Below are 24,568 nucleotides of genomic sequence, written 5' to 3' on the forward strand. Positions count from 1 at the left end.
GAAATGTTTTAATAGTGCAAGAATTTAAATATCAGGCTTTATATCCTTGTCATACGTAAAATATCCTAGCTACCAACCACATTTACCATATGTGCTAACTAACAAACTTAAACCTACCTATCCACCCAGGAATCTTTAGTGAAACACTGATGTTGTGTATCTAAAATCATTTAATCGTATTGAAAACGGGAAAATATCAATGAAGATAGGCGATGTGCACGCTATGGGAAAATAGGATTAAAATAAAGGGGGACCAAGTAAAAAAAAAAAAAAAAAAAAAAAAAAAAGAGAGAAACAAAAGCAAAAGCTCCTTTCTCCTCATGCAATTAATTCAATGTATCGACCAGCATGTTCATTACATCATATTGGTGTAAAGATGTGAAATAGTTCTACTGTGTAGGCCTGGGGTGAGTTTGCAAACTCCACGAAGTGACAATAACTATGCGGAGCTCCGCAAATAGCGTATTGCGGCACAAACTGCTGTTCATCTTAATGCCGCTCGGGTAGAAATTTTACACGTGTAGCTGCTTGCGCTTTCCAACTTACCATTAGCGAGAGCGAGCAGTGAAAAAACGATCACCGTGGAGTGTGAAGTGCAGAAAACTCCGCAAATGGAGCACAGAACACCGCCCAGACCTACTACTGTGTGTACTATGTGTCTATTTCACGGACCATGCCACTTCTGTTCCTGTGGAGCGACTCAGCTTTAGGACCCCCAAAGAGTCAGCAGAGACATGTTCACAGTGGCGATTCTACTTAAGTACCCTTACTTGGCTGCAGTGGGAGAGATGCGATTGTGACTACAACTTGGGCTGTGGGTGTGTCGCTTGGGTGGTCCTCCTGCACCCAACTCTGCACAGATCCTTTGCTACTAGTCTGATCACTTTCAGCACAGAGAGTGGCCGCACAGACCCCTGCATTTCAGGATACTCGCTGCTTCAGCTACTGGCAGATCAGTATGTGAGGCCGGATCTCCATTTCTCCTGCAAATGCAATGTAGTGTGTATATTTAAGAAAATGAAAGGGGGGCAGCACACAGTAGCTACACGACCCCGTTGTTTAGAAGGTCTACACTAGGGGGATGACAAAGTCAGTCCTGGCACCCCAGGATCCAAAATTGCATGCACAGAGCGTTACAGGGGACTGTCCTTGTATCAGGATATCTTACATTAAATCCATCATCACACCAAGACCCATTGAGATCTCCACAAATCTTAAAATACATTGTCAGTAGCAGAATAATGCCTAATTTCACAGGGGCATTAGAGGAAGTCTGTTATCTCATGTCTTCCTCACGTACACCTGGTCACGCTCCTATTGGATTAATTTTTAAAACAGTTCTAAAAAATTCCTGCCTATTAATAGGTGCTATGGGTACCTTGCCCATTCCACAAATAACTGAGTTCATAAATTACCTGGTATGCTGTAGAAAAGGTGGTCTGACATAACCTCCCATGGCAATGAAAGCATTGATCAAGAATATTAGTTATTCTATGAGGGTACATCCACCTGTTATACTGTAGTTCTCAGAACTACACTATTTCTGCGGTATTGAAGAGGCTATCTGTTGAATACTGCCACATGAGGTCTCGAAATCCAAGCAGACATCATCAATGAACATTCTGCAAGGTCTACTGGCAGCGATTGTTAGCAATGCAGGAGTGGGTTAAGAGAACAGTTTTTTTCTTTACACAGATGTTCCCTTTATAGAGATAATTTCCTTACAGCACTCCTCCTCCCATTCATTCTATCCTACCTACTGGAGCCACTATCCCTTTCCAACATTACCAAGGCTACATTATTAAAAGGGCTGGTCATCTGAAATCACAAACATTCTGTGGCTTCTGAGGTACTTAAAGGATCCGGACGCCCCCAGTCCTCCAGACAAGAAAGATGAATGCTTAATTCACACGATTGCAATCAACTCTAATAGACCATCAACTCTCAATAACAGAGGAGTAAACAGCAGCAACTTAGCGCAAGTACCCTTATCCTCCCTAACTCACACAACATGCACCGATCCTTCTCTCTCGGGCCTCCTAATTAACTGCGGATCAGCAGCAAATCATGCCTCCGACATCGCCGCTCTCATCCCAAGCCAAAAATCGGATGTATCAATCCTTACCGAATCATGGCTCAATTAATCATCGTTACCTTACCTTGATTTATTGGTCCCTTCATATCATATCATAAGGCTTGACAGGCAATTAGAAAAAGGGAGATGCATTGCTTGCATTTACTGCTCAGAACTTCTCTTCACTGAACTTCAAGCTGACCCTACCGACTCCTGCGAATTTCTTGCACTCTCCATATGTAACAACGCTACCCAGTTGTTCAAACTGCACATCTTCTACCACCTTCCAGGTAAGAATTACACCTTCATCGACCACCTCATGGAAATCATTACAGCTAAGGTTTCCCCACACTCCAATTACATTTTCCTCAGAGACTTTAATCTGCACTGGAATGACCTGAATGACCCTCAGGTTAACACCCTCAAAGACTTCCTTGCTGACCAATCACTTACTCAAGGAAAGTGGTGTTCGCATGAAATGCGGGTACATGCCAGGGAGGCACTCCGGGGTGGTTCAAAAAATGATGATTCCACTATTTGAGAATGGTTTATTTATTTCCACTTAAGGTTTTTCTTTATATCTCATTCATGATATTGTTTTCATATCAAGTAAAGTCTCAAAGATGTACAATCCAAAAGTCGATCATATTAACGAACTGCTCCGATGCATTTCGGGCAAGCCGCCCTTTGTCAAGGAGTGCTGAAAGAAGAAGAGATGGGTATGAGAGAGCATGTAGCAAGGGTGTGAGGGAGAAAATAATAGAGGGATGTGAATGGAAAAGACGTAATAAGCTGAGGTTTGTGCGTTATAAGGGTGAATAACAGGGTCTACGTGAAGTTGGCGTTGACAGGGGTGAAAAGGGGGTGAGAGATAGAAGGGTGAGGGAAATGATATGGTGGTGTCGGGTACTAGCGTGTATATGGGAAGAAATAAAACGTGAGTTAAGAACGTAAAAAGATTGAATAATTCAAACGTGCGGCGGTGGTGGCATGCCAAGTTATAAAAATCAAGGTGAATAAAACGGGTTTGTCGAGGTGGCGGTTAGTACTTACTTCAAACGAGAAACGGTGTACGTCTCAGGTACGGTGGCTCAACAGGTGAGTGATTAGTGGGTTGGACCGGAGGTTACAAATGAAAGAAGGAGGGGCATGAACATAAAAGAGGGATCGGAAATCGGGTGGGCCAGTGAATAACAGTGGCGGCCATCTTAAGAAGGGAACAAACAGTAACATAGAGTGGTTAAAAAGAGGGGTGTGTGGAACAATGCGAGATGTCAACCAATACAGTTAATCCAAAGATACAGTATATCAAAAAATAGTACATTTATAAATAACAACTATATTCAATTCGATCGTTGAGACCATAAGGTTTAAGAGACTGAAGACGATAGATCCATTCGAGTTCTCTTTTCAAAAGGAGTTTGTGATTGTCTATTCCCTCTTTTTTGGTGATTGTTTCCAGCACAATGAATTGTAATTGAGCGATGGTGTGATGTGATTCATTGAAATGTGTGGCAACATTAGATTTTTCATTTTTTGTGCGAATGTTTGATTTGTGTTCGTTCATGCAGGTTTTCACTTTTCTCTCAGTTTTGCCTACGTATAGTTGGCCACACGGACATTTTATGGCATAAATTAAGTTCATTGAGTCGCAAGTAGCATTGACTTGAAGTTTAATAGGGTAGCCTTTCATGGGGTGTGGTATAGTGTTCCCTTTGATAATACAATTGCAGTTGTTGCAGTTTTTACATGGTATGGTTCCTTTGTATTCAGTATGAATGTTGGATGTTTCAGAAAGAATTTCTTTCAGGTTGTTGCTGCGGGTGTAAGCAAATAGGGGAGGATTCTGAAAGCAGTCCCTGAAATTACTGCAGCGTTTGGTCGGAAACGCGTCCAAGGAGTGCACCCAACCCAAATAACTTATTCTTTAAATTTTCCATTGAACTATCGCTGTGCACCCTCCACTTCCTTTAGCAATCACTTACTCAAGCCTGGGCCTGCACATTACCAACTCACACGAAAGGCACCACACTGGATTGGATCATTTCTAAGGCAGCGGCTGTCAGGCTTAACTCAATAGATCCATGCAACTGGTCTGACCACCATGCTATTACCTTTTTATTACCGGGCACCCACAAAACAATGCCAGTGCAACCTGTGAAACCGAAACTCTGGGTCAGGGACACAATGAGCCTAGATCTTGAGAAGCTGGCTGCATGTTGCGAGAATGACCTCCTCTGCCCCAAATCTCTCAAAGGTCAATGACCTTACAGAACACTACAACTCGCCTATGTCTGAAATAATTGATGATCTTGCCCCACTAAAGCTAAAAAGATCCAGAGTTAAGGACAAAACCCTTAGTTTAACAGATCCCTCAACAATGAAAGGAGAACCCTCCGGCTAACAGAAAGAACCTGGAGACAGCACCCCTCAGCCTCCCAACTAAAACTTCTCCGACAGACAATGCTTACAACAGGAACATCCTCAAATAAAATAAAAAAAAAGAGTTCTTTAGATCGCAACTGGAAAATTCTAAGAACAGACTTTGCAAGCTCTTTGAAATGGTCAAATACCAATCTAACTGTTAGACCTGGCATCCTTGGCGTGGTTTCCTCCTATCTTTTTGCCTCTACCTCCTGTATTTTTGATGCTGTGCTGGACTTCATTTTTGCTGATTTAGATGCTTTGAACATTCTGCCACTGCTGATCAGTGTCAGAGTGTAAGTGCTCCCTGTGTAAATTGTTATTGTGATTGGATATACATGATTGGAATATTTGTATCACCAAGAAGTCCCTAGTAAAGTGCACTGAGTGTGCCAGGGCTGGTGATGTCAAATGCTACTAGTGGGCCTGCAGCACTGACTGCGCCACCCACATGAGTAGCCCAAAAATGGTGTCTCAGGCCTGCCACCGCAGTGCCTGTGTGCAGTCTGTGAACTGCCATGTCCTCCTGGTCAGTGTCCGCACTACCAGGCCTAACCCTTTCCTTTCTGTGCACATTGGTCACCCCTATGGAAGGCCCAAGGTACCCCCCTGGGCAGGGTGCAGTATATGTGAAAGGTAGAGCAAGTACTTGTGCAGGTGACATGGTCTGGTAGTGAATTACAGCCATTTTCGTTTTTCACTGCTGCAAGGCTATCTTGCTCTATAGGCTATCATGGGGGATGCTTCGCGGTGCTAGTAAGAGTGGTGGCAGCACTACTGAAGGTCCGCTGAGCGCTGGGGGCAGACTGCGAGCTATCAGCATTGTGTGGAGCTCTTCTGTTACCCCTCTCCATTCCCGCCGTATTTTTACTCTTTTAACAGCCTGATAGCGCCTGGCAGCGCAACTTTTTAAAATTGCTGAAATCTTTGTTTTTCTTACCATGCTATATTTGGGCCAGACAGCGGGTGACTTGAGACTCGTTTTCCTGCATAGGGTGTGCCTCCCTGCCCTGGTCCATCACGGCTGGCGTGCCGATTGCTGTGGAGGGCAGGCGCCATCTTAGGTGAGGACCTGGTTCCCGGCGGTGACGCGCGCTGCGCTCTAGCTGGGGGTGGGGTTTGGATTCAAATTGCAATGGCTACCCGGAAGCGCAGCGGACGAGCGCGACGATGGTGCGCCGAAGGTGCGCTCAAGGTAAGCCCGTCTGCGCCCGTCCGCAGCCGACCGGGGCTAGGGGCTAGTCCCCCTGTCCCTTCACTCGGATATTCATCTTCTGATCTTTTTCATCTATATGCTAACTGGCCTCTTACAGCCATTACTCGGTTGAAACTCGAATCATCGGGGTTGCTATGCATCAGGGATTCGTTCCCTGAGATTTCGTCGCCCCCATTGCGAGTTCCTGCTGCTTTTTCCCCTCTGTCCCCCCTCGCTGGCATAGATCCCTCCCCTACCAAAGGGCCTCTGTTATCAAAACTCTCAGTGAGCTATCTCAACACTCGCTCACTGGTTAGACACCAGTTGGAAATTTTTAATTACCTAGACTCCGTGAAACCCGATATATTGTTGTTGACTGAGACCTGGCTCAATGCTGATTACACCCCAGACATTCTTGTGGCTATTCCTCCTGGCTACTATATTTTGCAAGCAGACCGAGCCTCTGATAGGCCCGGTGGTGGAGTAGCAGCGATTATTACATCCTCTATCAGATTCTCCTCACTAACTACGGTCTGTATTCCTTTGGTTGATTATCTTGTGCCGAGACTGGAATCCTCAGCCACACCCCCGATTTGTGTGTTAGCATACCGCCCCCCTCAACCTATGCCTAATTTTTTAACGCTGTTTGGTGAGATGCTCTCCGAACTTATCATTAATAACTCTAATATACTAATTTTAGGAGATTTTAATTATTGGCCTTTCGATGAAAAGGAGAGTGCTTGCTCCATTATGTTTTCGGATCTTTTATCTGGTATGAACTGCTGCCTACATATAAATACTCCGACCCACATTAAAGGTCATGTCCTGGACCAGGTCTGGACATCTAATGTGGAGATCTCGGCTCCCCTTATTTCCCCCTGCTTATGGTCAGATCATTTTATAATTTCTTTTTCTCTTACAGTTACCCCCCCGTCCCAGCAGAATTCTGCAGAGCAACTTTCAAGCCCAGAATTGGAATAGGGCGGATTTTGACGAATTTGTTGATCTACTTAAAATTTCTCCCCCCCCCCGTAGCCAACTCTATTGACTTTATCGACAACCATTTGTAATTTTCTCCCCGAGTGTACTGGGGTAGCTCAGACGTGGGTCCCAGAGCCTCCACACCACTGGAGTCAAGCTAGCCGGGCTGATGAGGTGTTACCTCGAAACCGGTCCGGTCCTCGGATGCTTGATTCCGGTCTGGGAAAGATATGGCTGTTGTAGTTCGGACTGGACTGTTCCCATGGGGCACAGGGTCAGAGCTGATTTGCATAAAGCCATTATCAGACCCAGGGTGGTGTGGAGTGCAAAAAAACGATGGATTTAGGCCCAGATCCTTGTACTGGGGTGAATGTAAGACATTGATCTACATTCTGTCCATCAGATTGTTTTTTGTAATTTTATCGACACCCAAGCTTCAGCTCTTACAAACTGGCTTGTAACAGCCAGTAATGTTGTAGCCCCGCTCAAAAACATTAAGCTTAAACGTCCACATGACGCACAAAAGTGGTTTACTGAAGACCTTAAAGCTCTAAAGTTTGAGCTTAGGCAGACTGAGCGTCAATGGCGGCGAAGTTATGCTGCTGACACGAAGTTGCGGTATAGGTCCCTGCTCAAAGAATACAAAATTGCGATTCTATCTGCTAAGTCCTCCTACTTTTCACAAAAAATTGTTAACTCCGCGACTAAAACGAAAGACATCTTCTCCATAGTGGAGGAGTTATCACACCCGGACAGGATTACCATCAAACCTCTCCCCTCCCAAGCGCTCTGCGACTCCCTTAATCAGTATTTTGTGGATAAGATTGCTTACATCAAAAAGAGCATCTCTCTCACCGGCCCCCCTCTTTCCGTTGGGTTCGTTCTCTCTTTCTCAACTTACTCAGATTCCCCCTATCTCAGAGGATGAGTTTTCAATCTTGTTAAGTAAGGTCTCCTCTGGGTCCCCGACTGACTGCTGTCCTCCTGATTCTGCGTGAGGCTTTTACAGCCTGCCCGCTTCCCCCCTTGAGACTTAAAAATTTGTCACAGTCTTCTGGCTCGGTTCCCAGATCCTTTAAGGTGGTCGAGGTTGTGCCCATTATAAAAAAAAAACCACGGCAGACCCGACAATTATGAGTAATTTTCGCCCCATCTCCCTCCTCCCCTACCTTAGTAAAGTGCTGGAGTCTCATGTTACCAACACCTTGAGCTCCTTCTTTGAGCACTCCCAATATCTCGACCCCCACCAGGCCGGTTTTAGACCCGCCCATTCTACGGAGTCAGTTATACTCGCAGTTATGGAAGTACTGCGGAGAGGAGCGGATTCTAACATCAGCCAGGTTTTGGTGCTCCTGGACCTGTCGGCCGCCTTTGACGCGGTCGACCATAATATTTTGGTCGACCGTGTCGAGGAGGCTGGCATCCGGGGGCACCGCTCTGGACTGGGTTTGCTCCTTCTTGTCCAATCCACAGCAGGCGGTTCGACTCTCCCAGTTTACCGCTGACAGGGTAGGTCTAACTTGTGGAGTCCCGCAGGGTTCCTCTTTATCCCCCCTTCTCTTTAATTTATATCTGACCCCTCTTATCCGGTCCCTACGAGGCAATCATGTCACCGCGTTTAATTACGCGGATGACATTCAGCTGATTTTTAACATCGATGGTTCGGCGGAGTCTATTCACACCTTCCAGTCCACCCTCTGCCACATCAGCGATTGGATGGGGGTTAACTATCTGAAGCTCAACCCCGACAAGACTAAATTGGTCCTTGTCAGGGGTGCCGCCAACCCATGGAAATCCACCTTCTGGCCGGCGAGCCTGGGCCCTCCCCCTAATCCAGTCGACTGAGCAAAAAGTCTGGGCGTTATCATCAGTAACGATCTCACGATGAAGCCCCAGATTAATGCTGTAGTCTCTTCTAGTTTTTTTTCAGCTCCGGAAGATCCGGAAGATAGCCCGTTTTTTGACCACTGAAGCACTTACTTTAGTTCTGCTGGCGTTAGTCATTTCAAGAATTGACTATGCCAATTCACTTTATGTAGGCATTCCGTCCTATTTGATGAAGAGGCTGCAGCTTATTCAGAACCAAGCTGCACGCCTCATTTACCATCAGCCCAGACACCATCATGTCAGCCCCTTGTTAAAGTCCCTTCACTGGCTTCCCGTGTCTGAGCGGTGCAAATTTAAGCTAGGCTGCATCATTTTTAAGTCCCTTGCTGGTTTGAGCCCTTCTTTCATTTCTTCACTATTGCACCCCTATGTTCCTGCCCGCACCCCTATGTTCCTGCCACCTTGCCCTACTCAAGGTCCCTGTTTTTAAACGTAAGAAACATGGAGGTTCAAGATTCTCTTTTCTTGCCCCTTTCTTTTGGAACTCACTTCCTCTGAACATTAGACTCGTTTCTCCCTATGTACGTTATAGATCTCTTCTTAAAACCTATTTGTTCCGTAATGCCTTCTGCTAATGCCTATGTGTTGTGAACTGTCTCCCCCCTGTTCGCTCGAGCGCCAAGAAACCGCCAGGTGTTAGCTGCGCTTTAAAAGTAAGTTTTACATTACATTACATTACATGCTGGCTACAGTTGCTGCCAGCATATCTTCCCATAAGAGCAGGATAGGACATAAAAGTCTGGTATCCCTGAACTCAGAATTTAATAACACATCTTTTAGGAAAAGTTTTTTTAACTCCTGTGTTTGAGAATAGCACTTTTAGAAAGTTGCTGTTCTCTTGTCTGAGCCTTCTGTGTGCCTTGGCCTGTTTGTGAATTGACTGTCTGGTTTGAGGGCTGGGGATTCCCCAGGAGGCTGGCTAAGTCAGCCCTAGGCTGAATGACTGCATTTGCAACTTGAGTGGTGGGAGAAAATAGCACCTGGGCCTGAATAGGGCTGTGCCTGCCTTCCACAATGCTGGCTCCACCTCCTGCTGGGCGGCTGACGACTCTGTCCATCACTCTGAAAGGAAAAGAGAAGCCAGGAAAAACAAAGTGCTCAAGGAACACCCAGATCTGGTTCAGACCGGGCTCAGAGCCCTCCTGCACAAAGGGAACAAAGACTTTTAGGGGTATAAGTACAGGACCCCTGACTACAGAAAATTAGATCATCCTGGAATCAAGAAGGAGCCTCTGCCAAGGAGAAAGCTGAAACTGAAGAAGGAAGATTGTCCTGCTGTTGCTCTGCTGGACTGACCTGCTGTTGCTTTGCTGCCAAGGAGAGGGGAAGGACTTTGCTTTGTGCTGTGTCCCCTGCCTTGAAGGAATCTCCAAGGGCCTGAGAAGAGCTGGCTCCCTGTTCGGAAATCCCAGGAACAAAAGGACTTCCCCCCCCAGCTTCCCTCTACTCTACTGAGAGAGTTCTGTCCTTCCTGGAGTGTGTGGCCCATGTGTGGTGCCTCTAGACGTTGTACCTGTGTTGGGGAGCTGGAAAGCAAGCTGTTAAAGACTTTCTGCAAGTTTTGTCACATTGCTCGCTTGCGGAGCGCATCCCTGACAGTGCGAGGAAATTGCCGCCGCTACAAAGGCCGAGATAGTCGCAGCGCCTGTTGCCGCTGCCAGAGCAGTCGCATCCTTCGTTTGCGGGACGCACCAGACCGGCGCAGGAAGATTACCATCGCTGCGAGTGTCGTCACAGAGCCTGTCGTCGCTGGGTGAGATTGCCGCACCGCTTTCTTGCGGACCACATCACGTCGCTGCGAGTGTCGTCGCAGAAGCCATCGCATCGAGGAGCTGCGAGAGAGAGATCACCGCTGGTCTGCGCATCGTTGCCCCGGAGATCGTCCCAACTCCAAAGATCATCGCATCGTGCCTTTGCGAGAGAAAACTTCCTACGGAACCTACGCACCGGAATCCATACAAGTCTGCCTTCCTCCCCATACAGACCGGATTCGTTGCAACACGCCCGCTGCTGCAGCAGGGCTGTCGCATCGCCTCCCCAAGGTCTCAGGAGCAACACATCGCTTGTTTTCTACCGCACCAGCTTCTTCTTTGGAACTTTGTAGCTTTTAAAAGGTACTGTTGGCAACGGGACGCAACTGCGAACATTTCACGCAACTGTGGATTATTTTATCACAACCTTAAGAACTCTTTTGCAACCATATTCTTGAACTGTGTATGTTGGATTTGTGTCGTTTTGGTCTTGTGTAGTTTAGATTAAATACCTTTATTTTTCTAAACTGTTGTGGAGTCAGTTTGTGGTGTTTTCACTGTGTTACTGTGAGTGTTGGTACAAATACTTTATACATTGCTTTTAGATAAGCCTGACTGCTTGTGCCAAGCTACTAAGGGGGTGAGCAGAGGTTATCTAAAGAGTGTCTACTCCTTACCCTGACTTGAAGCAAGGGTCCCTATTTGGAAAGTGGTACCTACCTCTGCCAACTAGAGACCCCCAGTTCTAACACTAACAAACTGGCTAAAACTTCCTCAAGAAACCTCAAAATCCCTAATAACCTGCGAGGAGTTTTCCTCCTCCTTTACAGCCAAAATAACCTCCCTAGGAAAAGAACTTCATTCTGCCACCAACATCAGACCTCTTCCTGCCGGTTCCCATCACTCCTCTCTTCCCTCCCCAGACAACACCCAAGAACCAAAACGCACTGGCCCAACTTCAAGTTATATGACGACAATTCCATCTCGAAAATTCTATGCTCCTTAAATCCGAAAAAATAGTTCAATGACCCACTCCCCTCCAGCTGAGTGGCCGCGACCTCCCAATTTATCATTCCCATTTGGACAACAATAAACAACGCTTCCCTACTACAAGAGTCCATACCTGACTCTCTAAAAGCCAGTCAAGTCATCCCCATCTTAAAAAACCCACCCTGGATCCTGCTACTCCAGACAATTTCAGACTAATATCCAATATCCCACTTCTAGCGAAAGCTCTGGAGAAATGTCTGCAACTTCAACTGAGCCAAATTATCACCAACTTTAATACGGTAGACGAATTCCAATCGGGTTCAGGCCTGGGCACAGCACGGAAACTACTGTTCTCCATATTGTGGACGATGCTCTCCAAGCCCTTGGCCAAGGCAAAACAGGTCTCCTAATTCTAATGGATTTATTTTCGGCATTGAACATAGTCAACCACGAGAAACTACTTGGACGCCTCAAATTCAGGATGGGAGTAAGGGGAACCGTTCTCGAATGGTTTAGATCCTTCCTCCAAAACTGCATCCAGATATTCTTAGTCAACAGTAATCTATCTATACTTCCCCAATAACAATCGGAGTCCCCCAAGGATCAACTCTTTCCCCAACCCTCTTCAATCTCTACCTTGAACTGTTACCTGAATTACTATGTACTGCCAACATCTCCTTCCACAAGTATGCCAATGATACCCAGATCTGCATCAAAATCTCATCTCTAGAGGAGATCTACTCTTTGAATGAAGCCCTAAAGCTGACTGTTCAATGGCTCGCCTGCAACCAGCTCAAACTAAATGCACAAAAACGGAGTTCCTTCTAATCTTCCCCCGCTAAAAGTAACACTGACATCCGGGAATAGACCAAGTCGATCACAGCAAAGAACTGCACCTCGACCATATTGGAATCTGCCAAATCTCTCTGAACAACCCTGGACCTCAACCTGAATAATCAAGACCACATCAACTCAATGACTAAATCTGCCAGGTTTCTCACCTGAGCTACCTGAAAACTAAAACCTTTCCTTGATGCCTCGACCTAAAAATGGCAATCCAGCCATTAGTTATCTCCAGAATCCAATACGGATGCCTGCCCAAGATCTACACAGCCCCCCTAAGAGCTTGCCTCAACGCCACCGCCAGACGCTTAAAAGGCTCAAAATAATACGATCAAATCTCACTGCATCGGATGGAGCTGAACTGGCTTCCTCTTGAAGCCAGAATCCAATACAAACTGGCATGTATCACCCACAAAGCACCACACAAAATTCCCAGCATATCTAGCTCAGAAAATCATGGTTTCTGGAGGAGCCAGAAACTCCAAGTCCGCCAGAGAATTTGTGCTCCAGCCACCCCGCTTCCGAAGGAAAAAACTTGCAATCGTGCTTTCTCTGGGGCACATCAAGAATCTGGAACTCGTTGCTGCCTTTCATTAGAAAAATTCCCTCTCTGTCAATATTTAAAAAGGAAGCCAAAACCTTCCTAAGGGGCAAGTTTCTCCCATAAATCATGCATTGCACACCCCGCTCTGTGGCTTTGCTTATTTTTGTTGCCGCTAGAGTTTGGACTGAACGGCTGCTAGCCATCTTGTACTGACCTTGTACTCCCACAAATGCATTTGCTGGATTTCTCTGCAATATGATTTGAACATTGTATACATCCCGTTATTCCCCAAACGTTTCACCTCCTTCTACTCCTACTCATGTTTTTTTTCCTTTGACTATTTCATACTTGCATACAATGTGTTATCCCTGTAAAGCTCTCCAATACCCTAACGGGTCACATTTGCGCTCTATAAAACACTAAATAAAAATTAAATCAAGATTACAGCTATCTTGTTGGTTTAGATTTTAACTTTTTCACAAACTGACATTGGAACTGAAAGTCAAATGTGATTGGCCTAGTCACCTTGGTTGCTTAATCGAGTTGAAATGAAAAGCTGATCTTTCAAGCTTTGGCGGCCAGTATAAACTTCAAAACTCACGTCCCCAATTTGACTAAACTGAGTCTGACAAAAAACTGTAGGCTAGGTGGGTACAAGGTGCACACAACCCAAACAGGGAACAACAGTGCATAACCTTGATCGATGAAGTCTCTTTTCTTGGGAAAAATGTCTATTTTCAAACACTTTTTAGTGTAGAATAATCATTTACGGAGGACCAGGAGAAAAGGCACAACATTTTTAAAAGATATATCCAGGGATAAGATACACCTGGCATGGTTAAATGTTATACTCTAAATCCAGAGTGCAATTGGCACAAACTAAGGATGTAACCAGCGTGCATCCGGGGCTGGTCACTGAGGCAAGTGAGAATTATATTAAGCTAAAATTGGAATATTTGTCTAAGTGCTTTCTGTCCTGTAGCGGTGGCAACCTTAGAAACACACAAGATTTTAAGAGCCCAGGCAACCCAGAATGTGTCAGGACTCCAGAGCTTTCTTGGGATGTTCAACCACTGTGAATGAATAAAATAAAGGAAAATACATTTTTAAAAAGTGTAACTGACATCCAAAGGGTATCCTAGCACTAAGAGATTTAGCCAGTAATGGAAACACCTGGGATTAGGGGAATTGAAACATCCGTTTTTTTAATTAAATCTGGGTAAAACGTTCAATTTTAGGCACTACTGAGAGGAAACGTGGCTGATCTAAAAAATCTTTTGGGCTCCTGGAGAACAAACTTTGTTTTGAGATATAGAGGACTGGCATTAAAAAAAAACTTCATAGCACTTTAAAGATATTCCGCTTCACAGTGGAAGTCAATGTAAAGAGATCAGGTGAGATTTCACAGATTCAGTTTTGGGTACCATGAGAATAAGGTCTGCCTCAGTGTTTTGCACTTCTTGGAGATCGTGCTCAATATACTGTTGGCACCCAAGTAAATGGAATTACAAGAATCCAATCTAGATTCAATGAGGGCATGAGGTATTGCTTTGTATGAATTTACTGGGAGAAGGGAAATACCCAATACAAAGTGCAGAGACTAAGATAGCATGTAGTTGTTACCCAATTTACACGAGTAACAAACAATAGGTTGCTGTTAAACAGAACCCCTAAATCCCTTACAATATCTATTGTGGGATGAGATGGGACACTAAAAACTTCAGCCCACCACAATGAAAGACCAAACAGAGGTTATTTTATCCTAACCATTCCTTTGTACAACAGTGCTTTGATATCAATTTGTAAGGACTCCCCTAAAGAGGATTCCACAAGAGCAATGGTGTCATGTTATACAAGTCAATACATGCTTTGGCAAAGATTTGACATTTATAAGATAATCTAAGATGTCGGAGTCAGAGTCAATGGAAGTCAATAATGGGGCCAGGTGGAGCACACCCTGCACAGACCCGTTAGTGCTTTGTGGTTCACCCGGCCACTAAAATAGAGATACTGCATGTACTGGAAAAGCAAAGGACTGAATAGCACAAAGGTGGCATGTTCTTCAGGATATCAAATACACTGTGCAGTCAGAAATTGCTCCAAGTCAATATCAGCAAAAAGACTAAATTGGCTGCAGGTAGGCATCAGCTCATTTTTTAAATGGATAATGTCCTGCTGCAGGTAGATGCTTGTGGCTGACACAAATATGGTTTTGACACCAAGTGAATAAGACTCCACTGTAAGAGAGGGAAAAGAATTGCTGTGACTGCCACCTTTTTCATGTATACCTTTATGCCCACAAACCAACTGTGCCATTGTCCACCTGCCTGATCCCCACACCAATCAGCGCATTGAAACATTGATTCAGCATCTTAGAGATGCCAATTCGCAGCACAATACGGAATCATACTTACTAAATGTATATAGCAACCCAGTAGACTATCACACCTGAAATTCACAGCCCACTAGGCTCACAGAGCAGGAGTGTTAGATTACAGGAAAGACCAGTGAAAGATCCAACTGAGGTCTTTGTCCCATTATGCTAGAATACATGACAAGACCATGAGAGCCTGCTGGCTATAAATCAGGCCCACACTCATTGAAGGGCAAATGTTCAGAGAAAAAGTAAAGCGCCAATCAGAAGTCATTGTTCCCCTTCGACCGGGGACCTAGGTGCAATTTCAGTCTGATACAATAAGCAGAGCTTGGATGCTTACTTTGACTTAATCTCATTTTATGCTGCAATTTTCCAGCAGCCAGTGTCTAATTTTATAGTCAGCTAGGCTCCCACAAATTTGGGTACATTTTATGTGGCTTCCAATGCAATCAGTGGATTTGGAACCAAACACTCCAAGCAGGACAAACCTAAATTTCATGCCCACCTAGAGTGCTTTTGTGGACAATGTAATTAATAATAATAACACTTCAGTCAAATGGCAATAAAAAGGGTTATGGAAGTGTCGGAGGGAGAAGAAAAAACCATATACCACACAATTGATTTTAGTCTCAACAGTTTTTTTTATATATGAAACATAAAATTTGTATTCAAAAAGTGGTGCAAAGTATACACAGTGAACATGGAACCTACAATAATTGTGACATAGGCAAGTGGTTTCCAAAAATAAAAAAGTCGACCATCAAAAAGTAATCTATCTATACTACTATAATAAAGGAAGAACTTTCAGCCTTTGAGGCGGGTAAACTCGGGAACCACAGCGCCAATCCACACACCCGATACACCGTTGGAATCCTCAGGGTGTGTAGATGGTTATAGGCTATATAATTTTTTTTTAAAACATTATTTAAAAAATTTACAGTAAAAAAAAAAAAAAAGTAGTCCCTCCGAAGTAGCGCTGGCCGCGACGTACGTGCTCACGTCAGGAGCGCAGGGAGGAGCAGCGTCCAGGAGTGCGACAAGGAGCGGCGGACATGGCGCGGGGGAGGAGCGGTGACGTGAGGAGCAGCGGACAGTCCAGAGGCGGTGCGAGCAGCGGACAGGCTGGAGGAGCAGCGGCTGAGGTAAGGGAGCGACGGGCATGGCACGGGGGAGGAGCGGTGACATGAGGAGCAGCGGACAGGCCAGCGGCGGTGCGAGCAGCGGACAGGCGGGAGGAGCGGCGGCTCAGGTAAGGGGACGGGCGGGGGCCCGAACTGCTGCACAATGTCCGGGAGGGGGTCGGGGAAGCCTGTTGCACCCGGACAAGGTCGGGACGGGCTGCTAGTATATATATATAAAAACAAAAGTATGTCTGTTTGTCCTTTTTGCATTACTACACCATTCATCTGATCGGCATGAAACTTTGGGAAGTTGAGTACACTCCCGCGAAGGTTTCTGGCACAAAAAAAAAGTGTTAACCCCTTGGGTGCGGACGCGATTCTGCGCCTTTGCGGCGTTTTCCGTAGTGGGCGGGTTCATGACGGCCCCCAGCCGTCATCAGCACATGCCCACCGTAATGCATGACGGCTGGGGGCCATCATCAGCATCGAAGGGGTTAAATATCGACCTCCGGCCCCCCAGGGCCCTCGTAATCTTTCCAATACTGAACGTTTACAGTTTCCGGTGTGACTCGCTTTTGCAATGATCATCAACAAAGCACAAGGACAATCGCTGCAAGTGTGTGGACTAGATTTGGAGAATCCGTGCTTCTCACATGGACAACTGTATGTGGCCAGCTCATGCGTCAGAAAACCTTCTGATTTATTTGTGTACGCACCAGATGGAAAAACAAAAAATACTGTGTCTCCACAAGCACTCAAATAAACAGAATTAAAACACTTTAAAATGTTTTCCATATTAAAATAAATAAGTTTCAATAAAAATGACACAATGTAAATTAAATGTTATCATAACAAGTTTCCTTAAATTTCCTTTCTTCTGAGATCGCAGCAACGTGTGACGGGTAAGCTAGTCTATATATGTAAAAACAAAAGTATGTCTGTCTGTCCTTTATGCATTACTACACCATTCATCCGATCGACATATAAAACTTTGGGAAGTTAAGTACACTCCCGCGAAGGTTTCTGGCAAAAAAAACACAAAATTGTTAAATATCGGCCCCCGGACCCCCAGGGCCCGCATAATCTTTCTAATACTGAACGTTTACAGTTTCCGGTGCGACTCGCTTTTGCAATAAAAAATACAGTGTATCCACAAGCACTCGAAAAAATAAACCGAATTAAAACAACACTTTAAAATGTTTTCCATATTAAAATGAATGTTTCAATAAAAATGACACAATGTAAATTGAATGTCATCATAACAAGTTTCCTTAAATTTCCTTTCTTCTGAGATCGCAGCAAAGCGCGACTGGTAAGCTAGTGTACAATAAAGACAGCCACTCAAATTAATAGTAGGGAAGGGTGAATGGTTCGCTTTAGGTGGTCAGCGGCGTTTTGACCCCCTTAGAAATAAAGGGTCTTTTCAGGACCTAGTGATGTAGGGACATCTGAGAAAAAGGAATTGCTGTCAGAGTGACATTCGTGCACCACAAGGAAGTGAAAATGTAGGAAGGGTACTCACATGGGACCCAGCCGGGCACCCTGTGAGGGGGAAGGCTGACAGCCAAGTTATATACAATGGGACTGTGGAACCACTACAATTAGGGTTTCAGGGAATCATGGACAGCGAGTGGAAGTAATACGGCAATGTTTGTGATGGTGTGGGTCTCAGTATGCAAGAACGCTGAGCTAAGCACGAAGATTAAAAAATAATGTAATTCTACAAGACGAGACGGACTAATGAGGTTCCTCATTCCTACGTGTAGCGGATGCACGAGATTGGGGTCTCTTCATCGATCGGAAATTTTCAACATGACGACACACAGATTGCGTGCAAATGCTGATTTAGAACACAAGAATCCAGTACATTGACTTGATTTCTATTTATTGACACATCGTCTACACCCACAGCTGGTGTATTTGTGAATCATTTTGTTAGACCAGGACAACGTCACAATTGTGGGCTAAACACGATGGAGTGGAGCCGGCTACAGGGACCCTGTGAGGTCCAGTGAACAAGAGAATATTAAACCCTGGTTGCGAAGAGTTGCTGGGTCCCGCATCGAGGAAGAAATGAACAGCCGAGCCGAAGTCTTGGCAGAAGATGCAGCACGCAGTATCATTTCCGAGGAGCTGCAAGACCTGGTATCGTAGTAGAGGAGACCATTGACGAGGTGGCTTGTGATGCAAAATCATGTGTCGAAGTTGCTTTGCTCACTGCCTGTATCCAAAGAAGTTGCGGAGCTTGCAATGTGGAGTCCTGTATTGTTGTCGAGGCTGCTACCAATGGGAGGCTCCTGATGCAATGTCCTGCGTCTAGGATGCATCGCGAAGCAGTGTTTCCAATGAGGCTGCAATGCCAAGTCTTTACAAGGTCAACACAGCAGAGGTGATGCATTGGTTCACCTCCAATGCAGGCTGCACCGTGTAGAAGAAGAGAAGTGTTGTTTCTGCTGGGTTCACAGATGGGCTGGCAGAGCACCTTCAGGCCCACTTCCAAGGGTCTAGAACTGGAGTGGCACCACTTGGCAGGGTAAAACTCACATATGGCAGGATCCAGGTGCTAGGATCAAGGTGTGGGAAGCCTATCCCTGGGGCTCCTGATCAGGAAGCCAGCCAACTAACCCTTGGAGTCACACTGGAGTAACTGAGTTAAGAGTTGCAGGTACAGTCCTTCTCAACTATGCAAGAGGGTAGCAGGGCTTCCCCAGTTAACTCGGAGTGACCCATCCTGCCAACTACAAGCTTTCCTTAGTCTTACAGTCTGGGAGCAATGCACAAAGAACAACTGCACCTAGTCATGTTCTCTCAATAGATGCCTTGCTGATTAAATTGCCAATCACCAGCTCCTTGATGACACACAGTTAGGATTGAGACCCAACACCAGCAACAACGGATGACATCTAAATGATTCTGGATAGACGAGAAATAACGGCCCTCACTCTGCCTGACCTCTCAGTGGCCTTCGACACAGACACCCACCCCATCCTGATAAGACGATTACACAAGAACAGTATCCAATGGATTTGCAGTACAGACCAAAACAACCCAGACAGCCAACATGACGCCCTACTCGCCGAAAGCCCAGAACTCATCTGCGCAGTCCGACAGGGGTCTACGCTCAGCCCGATCCTCTTCAACATTTACATGACCCCACTGGCCGACGTCATCAGAGCACACATCGACATGCTCACATATGCCAACAAAATATCCAGCAAAAGAAACAACTCCAGCACCTGCAAGACCAAAGTGGCCGCCTGGATAAAGTCCAGCTTCCTCCAGCTGAGCACGACAAGACCAAAGGGTTGATTTTTGGAAAAGATGCCTTGCCAGGGGACTCAGCCTGGTGGCACATGACACTAGGATACATTACCATCCCCAGACGACAAGCAGGAACTCTCTGGATCATCATCGATGACAGACCGGATACATAGGCCAATGTCAATTTCATCGCTACAGCCTGGTTCATTGCACTGTGAATGCTGAGAAAACTATACCAGTGGCTTCCAAACAACACCAGAAAAACTATCACCCAGGTCCTCATTTCCAAGCGTCTGGGCTATGAGAACTCGCTTTATGCAGGGATCAACAAGCAACTCACAAAAAGACTACAGACTGTTCAGAAAGCTATGGCCAGACTTGTCCTCAACTTCTCACAATGGTCCCACGTCACACTTCACCTGAGGGACCTCCTTTGACTCCCCATACACAAGCATGTAAAGGTCACGCTCCTCACCCATACGTACAAAGCACTGCACACCACAGGCCAAACCTACCTGAACAACTGCATACATTTCTACCAACCCTAATTTCCCCCATCCAGTACCTCTGCTAAGTCGTACTTATACTATCATATGACCCCCACATCCACAAACGTAGGTGCCGGGAGCTGCCCCCCGCCCTATAATTGTGAGATTATTGAACTATGGAGATCACAATACTGCTCTACAAAAGGCTAGCGAATTGAAGACACTACGCTATGAGTGCACTGAGTTATTCCTCTATCCTCATTTCACACCGCATGTGCAGGAGGCTAAATGTCTATTCATACCTTCCAGAAGGAAGCTACGAGAACTACAAATGGAATATAGTATGCTCTAGCCTGCAAAATTGCGATTGATGTTGGAGGGGAAAGCACTCAACTTAACTGATCCTAAATAGCTGCTGCAGTTCATCAAGAGGAAGGATGGTGCTGGTAGTGGACGTGGCTCTACAAAGATGGCTGCTGGTAGAGAAGACAATACGGAATCATAAGTACTAAATGAATATAGCAACCCAGTAGACTATCACACCTGGCATTCACAGCCCACAAGGCTCACAGAGCAGGCGTGTTAGATTACATGAAAGACCAGTCAAAGATCCAACTGAGGCCTTTGGCCATTATGCTAGAATACATGATGGATGGACCTTTCATGATGTCCGATATTATTAGGAACTCGATCAGCAGAACTGTGCAGGGACTGCCCCTTGCCACGCGAGGTCGGTTATAGAGACTTGGTTCAGTCATTGAGCAGTGGCGCAGTGCAGCCTGGTTTTGCTGGAAGGTTTGGGGCTTATTCCTCTCCTGGTGATGCCTTTTCAGGACACTGGTAACATCGCTCCAATGATATTGTGGCAGTATTTCCAATACAGTGTGGTTCTCCTAGTGACACAGAGTGCTTTTATATTATCAGGGAGTGTCACTATCCTAGACCCCTTTCTCTAGCACCACACTATTGCTTTCAGGAGATATTTTGTCCTTTTGTATTGACCAATGTGCTATTAGTTCATAACTTGGGCACACCCTATATTCCATGCGAGGTATAATGTGGTTTGGCCGGCAAGTCAGATGTGCTTTTTGTGTGGGCTGATGAGGAGGGTTGGGGAGGGATATATAAATGCTATGCAGGTTGTGGGATTCCATAGTGTGGGTGGAGTTTTTGTTCCACCTGTTTATCTTTGGTTGCTTATAAGAAAATGTGAAATGTGCTGTATGGCTGGGCATGATCAATGTTTTCTAATGGGCGCTGCGCAGTTGCGGAGACAGACCAAGCAGAGGCTGGCTAACCTGCCCCCTCATTGATTAGCTGTATCACATGGAACGTCAGAGGCGTAAATGATAGTAGTATAATATGGAGGGTGGTGGCGTACCTCAAGAGACACAAGACAGATGTAGCCTTAATGGAAGAAGCCCATCTAGCCCCGGGTATGGTGTCTTGACAATGAAGGATGCAGGGCGTTTGCCATGATGCAGGTTTCACCTCTCATGCTCGCATTGGATGGCCTGTGGCTCTGGTGTCATTACAGGAGGTGCGTGTGGAGCCTGGGGGTATGTTTGTGGTGGCCCGTTGTTATAAATAAGGACTTGGCTGTATTACTGGTCGGGGAATATGGCCCAAACTATGATGATCCGCAGTTTTACAATTCCCTAAGGGCCCTTTTAGTTCAGTGGAGGGACAATTCACAAATTTGGAAGGGTGATTTTAATTGTGCATTGAACCCGGAACATTCGAGGTGGCCCCCCGCTGCCCCTCTGCAGTGGAGCGGCCGCTCCTAGAGATCGCGTATAGAGTGTGTCTTCTGGACATACGGAGATATTGGTCTGCAGCTGGTCCATATTCCATGACATTTATACACGTATAGATTTTTGGTTGGTATCAAGGTGTTTGGCCTCCCTGGTTCACAGATGTGAGCCGCTCCCACAAACCTATTTGGATCACTCAGCAGTAATTCTGGATCATGAACTCCAAACCCGGAGGCGTACTGCCTTCACTTGGTGCTTCACTCCCATTCGGAGTAGCCCAAACTATTGAGGAATACTTCCATAATAATATCAGAACTGTGGTAGGCCTTCAAGGCTTTTATTAGAGGCATCATAATATCCAAACATGATGGCGTTTTTAGATCACTCAGGGATTGTTTATTGCGCCTAGAAAGGGAGATAAGTGACCTGGAGAGAAATCACCAGATCACAGCTGATGAATGCTTGACGAAATAAAAGTAAAGATAGAGGAATTCCAAGACATCGCCAACAGGTCAAACATCTAGGCAAATATGCTACAGCACATACATATGGAGAAGGGGAACGCCCAGGAGCCACACTAGCAACATTGATGAGATCTAAACGGGAGTCCGAAGTGGTATTAGAAATACAAGACTCACTAGGGCAACCAGTAAGTAACATTGATCAGGCCACTGACAGATTTCGGGTGTATTACGAGGGGTATCCCGTACGTGACATTTTCCCTGGCTGTCAAGTGACCAAGAAGAAAGTGCCCCTCGGTTTTTTGTGTTTACAATTACTCGTGAGAATACAGAGTATTCATGGTACAAACCATCTTTCCTTTACTCACATTATACGGTTTAATTATTTTCAAATTCTCCCATAAACTGTGCTTAAATTGTTGCACCCCTTTTACAAATATCATGACATCAGTAAGGATACACAGATTATTGTTTTATAAATATTATACAATGTAAAGAACGCAATGATACATTTGTGATTTTTGTATTGTGATGGAACATTTAATTTTGTCGAATAAACAAAACTTATTGATACGCGCTGGTAAGCAGGACTAAATTAAAATGTTCAAACTTACGTCTTTTTTTACTTCTGCCATTTCATCCTCGGTAAGCTGTGAAGCATCCATTGTAGAACAATCTTCCGCGTTTTCTTCCGTGTTACTTTTTAAGCAACAAATACTAAGAAGTTTAAACACACGAACGACTTAACTGCATTTCACCGTTCTTCGCCGAGGAATGTGGCCAAACCACCCAGCATCGTAAAGAAAGGCAACATGCGAGCGAAAAAGAATAGATACTGGCGAATATTAGCCAGTGTTACAAGCTACAGCATGTTGAATAAGTAAGTTTCCTTCCTGACTCGCAGAAGGAGTTCACGGTACAGTAGTCCAATGAGATTTCACCAGGGCTTCCTTATTCAGCGTGTGACGTCCGCTTCAGGAAACAGGTAAATTTTGAGCTCTCGGGGTTAAAATATGTGCTCGTTTCTGATTGGCAAAAATGTATGTTTACAATACAAAAGCTTTTTCGATTGGATAGATTAATTTTCTATTAATTAATTTCCACCTTTAAAGTAGCAGGTTTGGAAACCCAGTTTTATGACGCTATTATTGTTTGCTTTTATTTTCTGTTGTGCGGTTTAAAAATATAACATTGTAATATTCGCCAAAAACGTAAAAGAATATGATTTTTTGTAAACATACTCACACGTAAACATGAGTCCGTTTTCTGCTCTAATGTGGCACTAGATTTTGCTTTTAAGAATTGCGAGCCAACTCATGTAGTGTTTTTCTGATTCTTTCTCCACTTTACAACGGACGGATGCAGAATGTCTAAAGTGATGAAATATGATACTGTCAAATGACCTGTATATATTTTGGCAAATCTGAGAAGACAAACGGTTTTCATGTTCAAAAGTTTTTATTGGTGGTTTCCAAATAAGCAAGAAATATAAAACATTACAGACATTTAAAACATAAAAGAGAGAAGCATACAGTTGAGGTACATAAGCTTAAAGTAATGACTGTGAGAGTGATAATTGAATGGGTTAATGTTAATGTTAAAGAGACTTTTAAAGCGCACGAATACCTGTGGTGACGCGCTCTAGCTGTTTATAGCGTGCGCCCGGTGCAGGCTGGGAACGTCGGCGGTCATTTTGAGATGCCGCGATTCTAGCAGGCGGCAAGTCGCCCTCCCGGTGCTCGGAAACATTAAAACTTCAATCCTTAGCCCCTTCGACGCTCATGATGGAACGGTTCCGTCATCAGCGTCGGTTGAGCTGTGCTGATGACGGAACCTTTCCGTCACGACCACGCCCGTTTTCAAATCTTCAGCACAGCGCGAAAATTCGCGCAGCGCTAAAGCGGTTAAAACGTGTCTGCGTGTTTATTAGCATAACGGACCATTGGAGAAGTGTGGCTCACCGGTTAGAGGCGACAGACCCAGAAGCAGAGATCGGCCCGGGACCAGGGTTCAATTCCCGACACGGCAGGGTACGGAACCAATGTCAGCAGGCTTGATAAATCTCGCCTTGGTGCCTCTCTAACCATGGGTCCCACGCTGCAACTCTGGGCAATAGCTTGCTCAATCTCCACAACGGCCCCCTCGCTGCTGGGGATGCCTGGCTTCACCTTAGGGATGCCCAATAGGGACCATCTCACAGGGAAAGCCAGGACGGGTTCCCCAGCGGTACACAGCGCCAAGAAACCCCGGCCTTAACGACAAAAGTCAAATCTGGCTCCCCGGACGACCCCATGAGACCCTTTCAATTCAGGGAATCTGCTGAATGCTGCTACCCTGTTCTGCATGACCTTATTAATTTGTCCTTCAGTACGGGCAGTGTTCCTAAGGCTTGGAAACAGGCGACGGTTATTCCAATT

The 24,568-nt window shown here is 45.4% G+C and overlaps 1 protein-coding gene across 3 annotated transcripts in view; it reads right to left on the reverse strand.

Moving 5' to 3' along the window:
- The window catches only part of BCL10 (BCL10 immune signaling adaptor), a 182,189-nt gene extending 159,040 nt beyond the window's left edge, over positions 1-23,149 (reverse strand). For all 3 annotated transcript variants that reach the window (XM_086954078.1, XM_086954075.1, XM_086954072.1), the window contains exon 1: positions 22,766-23,149. In XM_086954078.1, the coding sequence (XP_086810204.1) occupies positions 22,766-22,816 (51 nt within the window). In that variant the 5' untranslated portion in view covers positions 22,817-23,149. The remainder of the gene's footprint in view (positions 1-22,765) is intronic.
- Between the last annotated feature and the right edge of the window lie 1,419 nt (positions 23,150-24,568).

Source organism: Lissotriton vulgaris, chromosome 1_1, assembly GCF_964263255.1.
Source record: "Lissotriton vulgaris chromosome 1_1, aLisVul1.2, whole genome shotgun sequence".
NCBI classification, from domain to species: Eukaryota; Metazoa; Chordata; class Amphibia; order Caudata; family Salamandridae; genus Lissotriton; species Lissotriton vulgaris.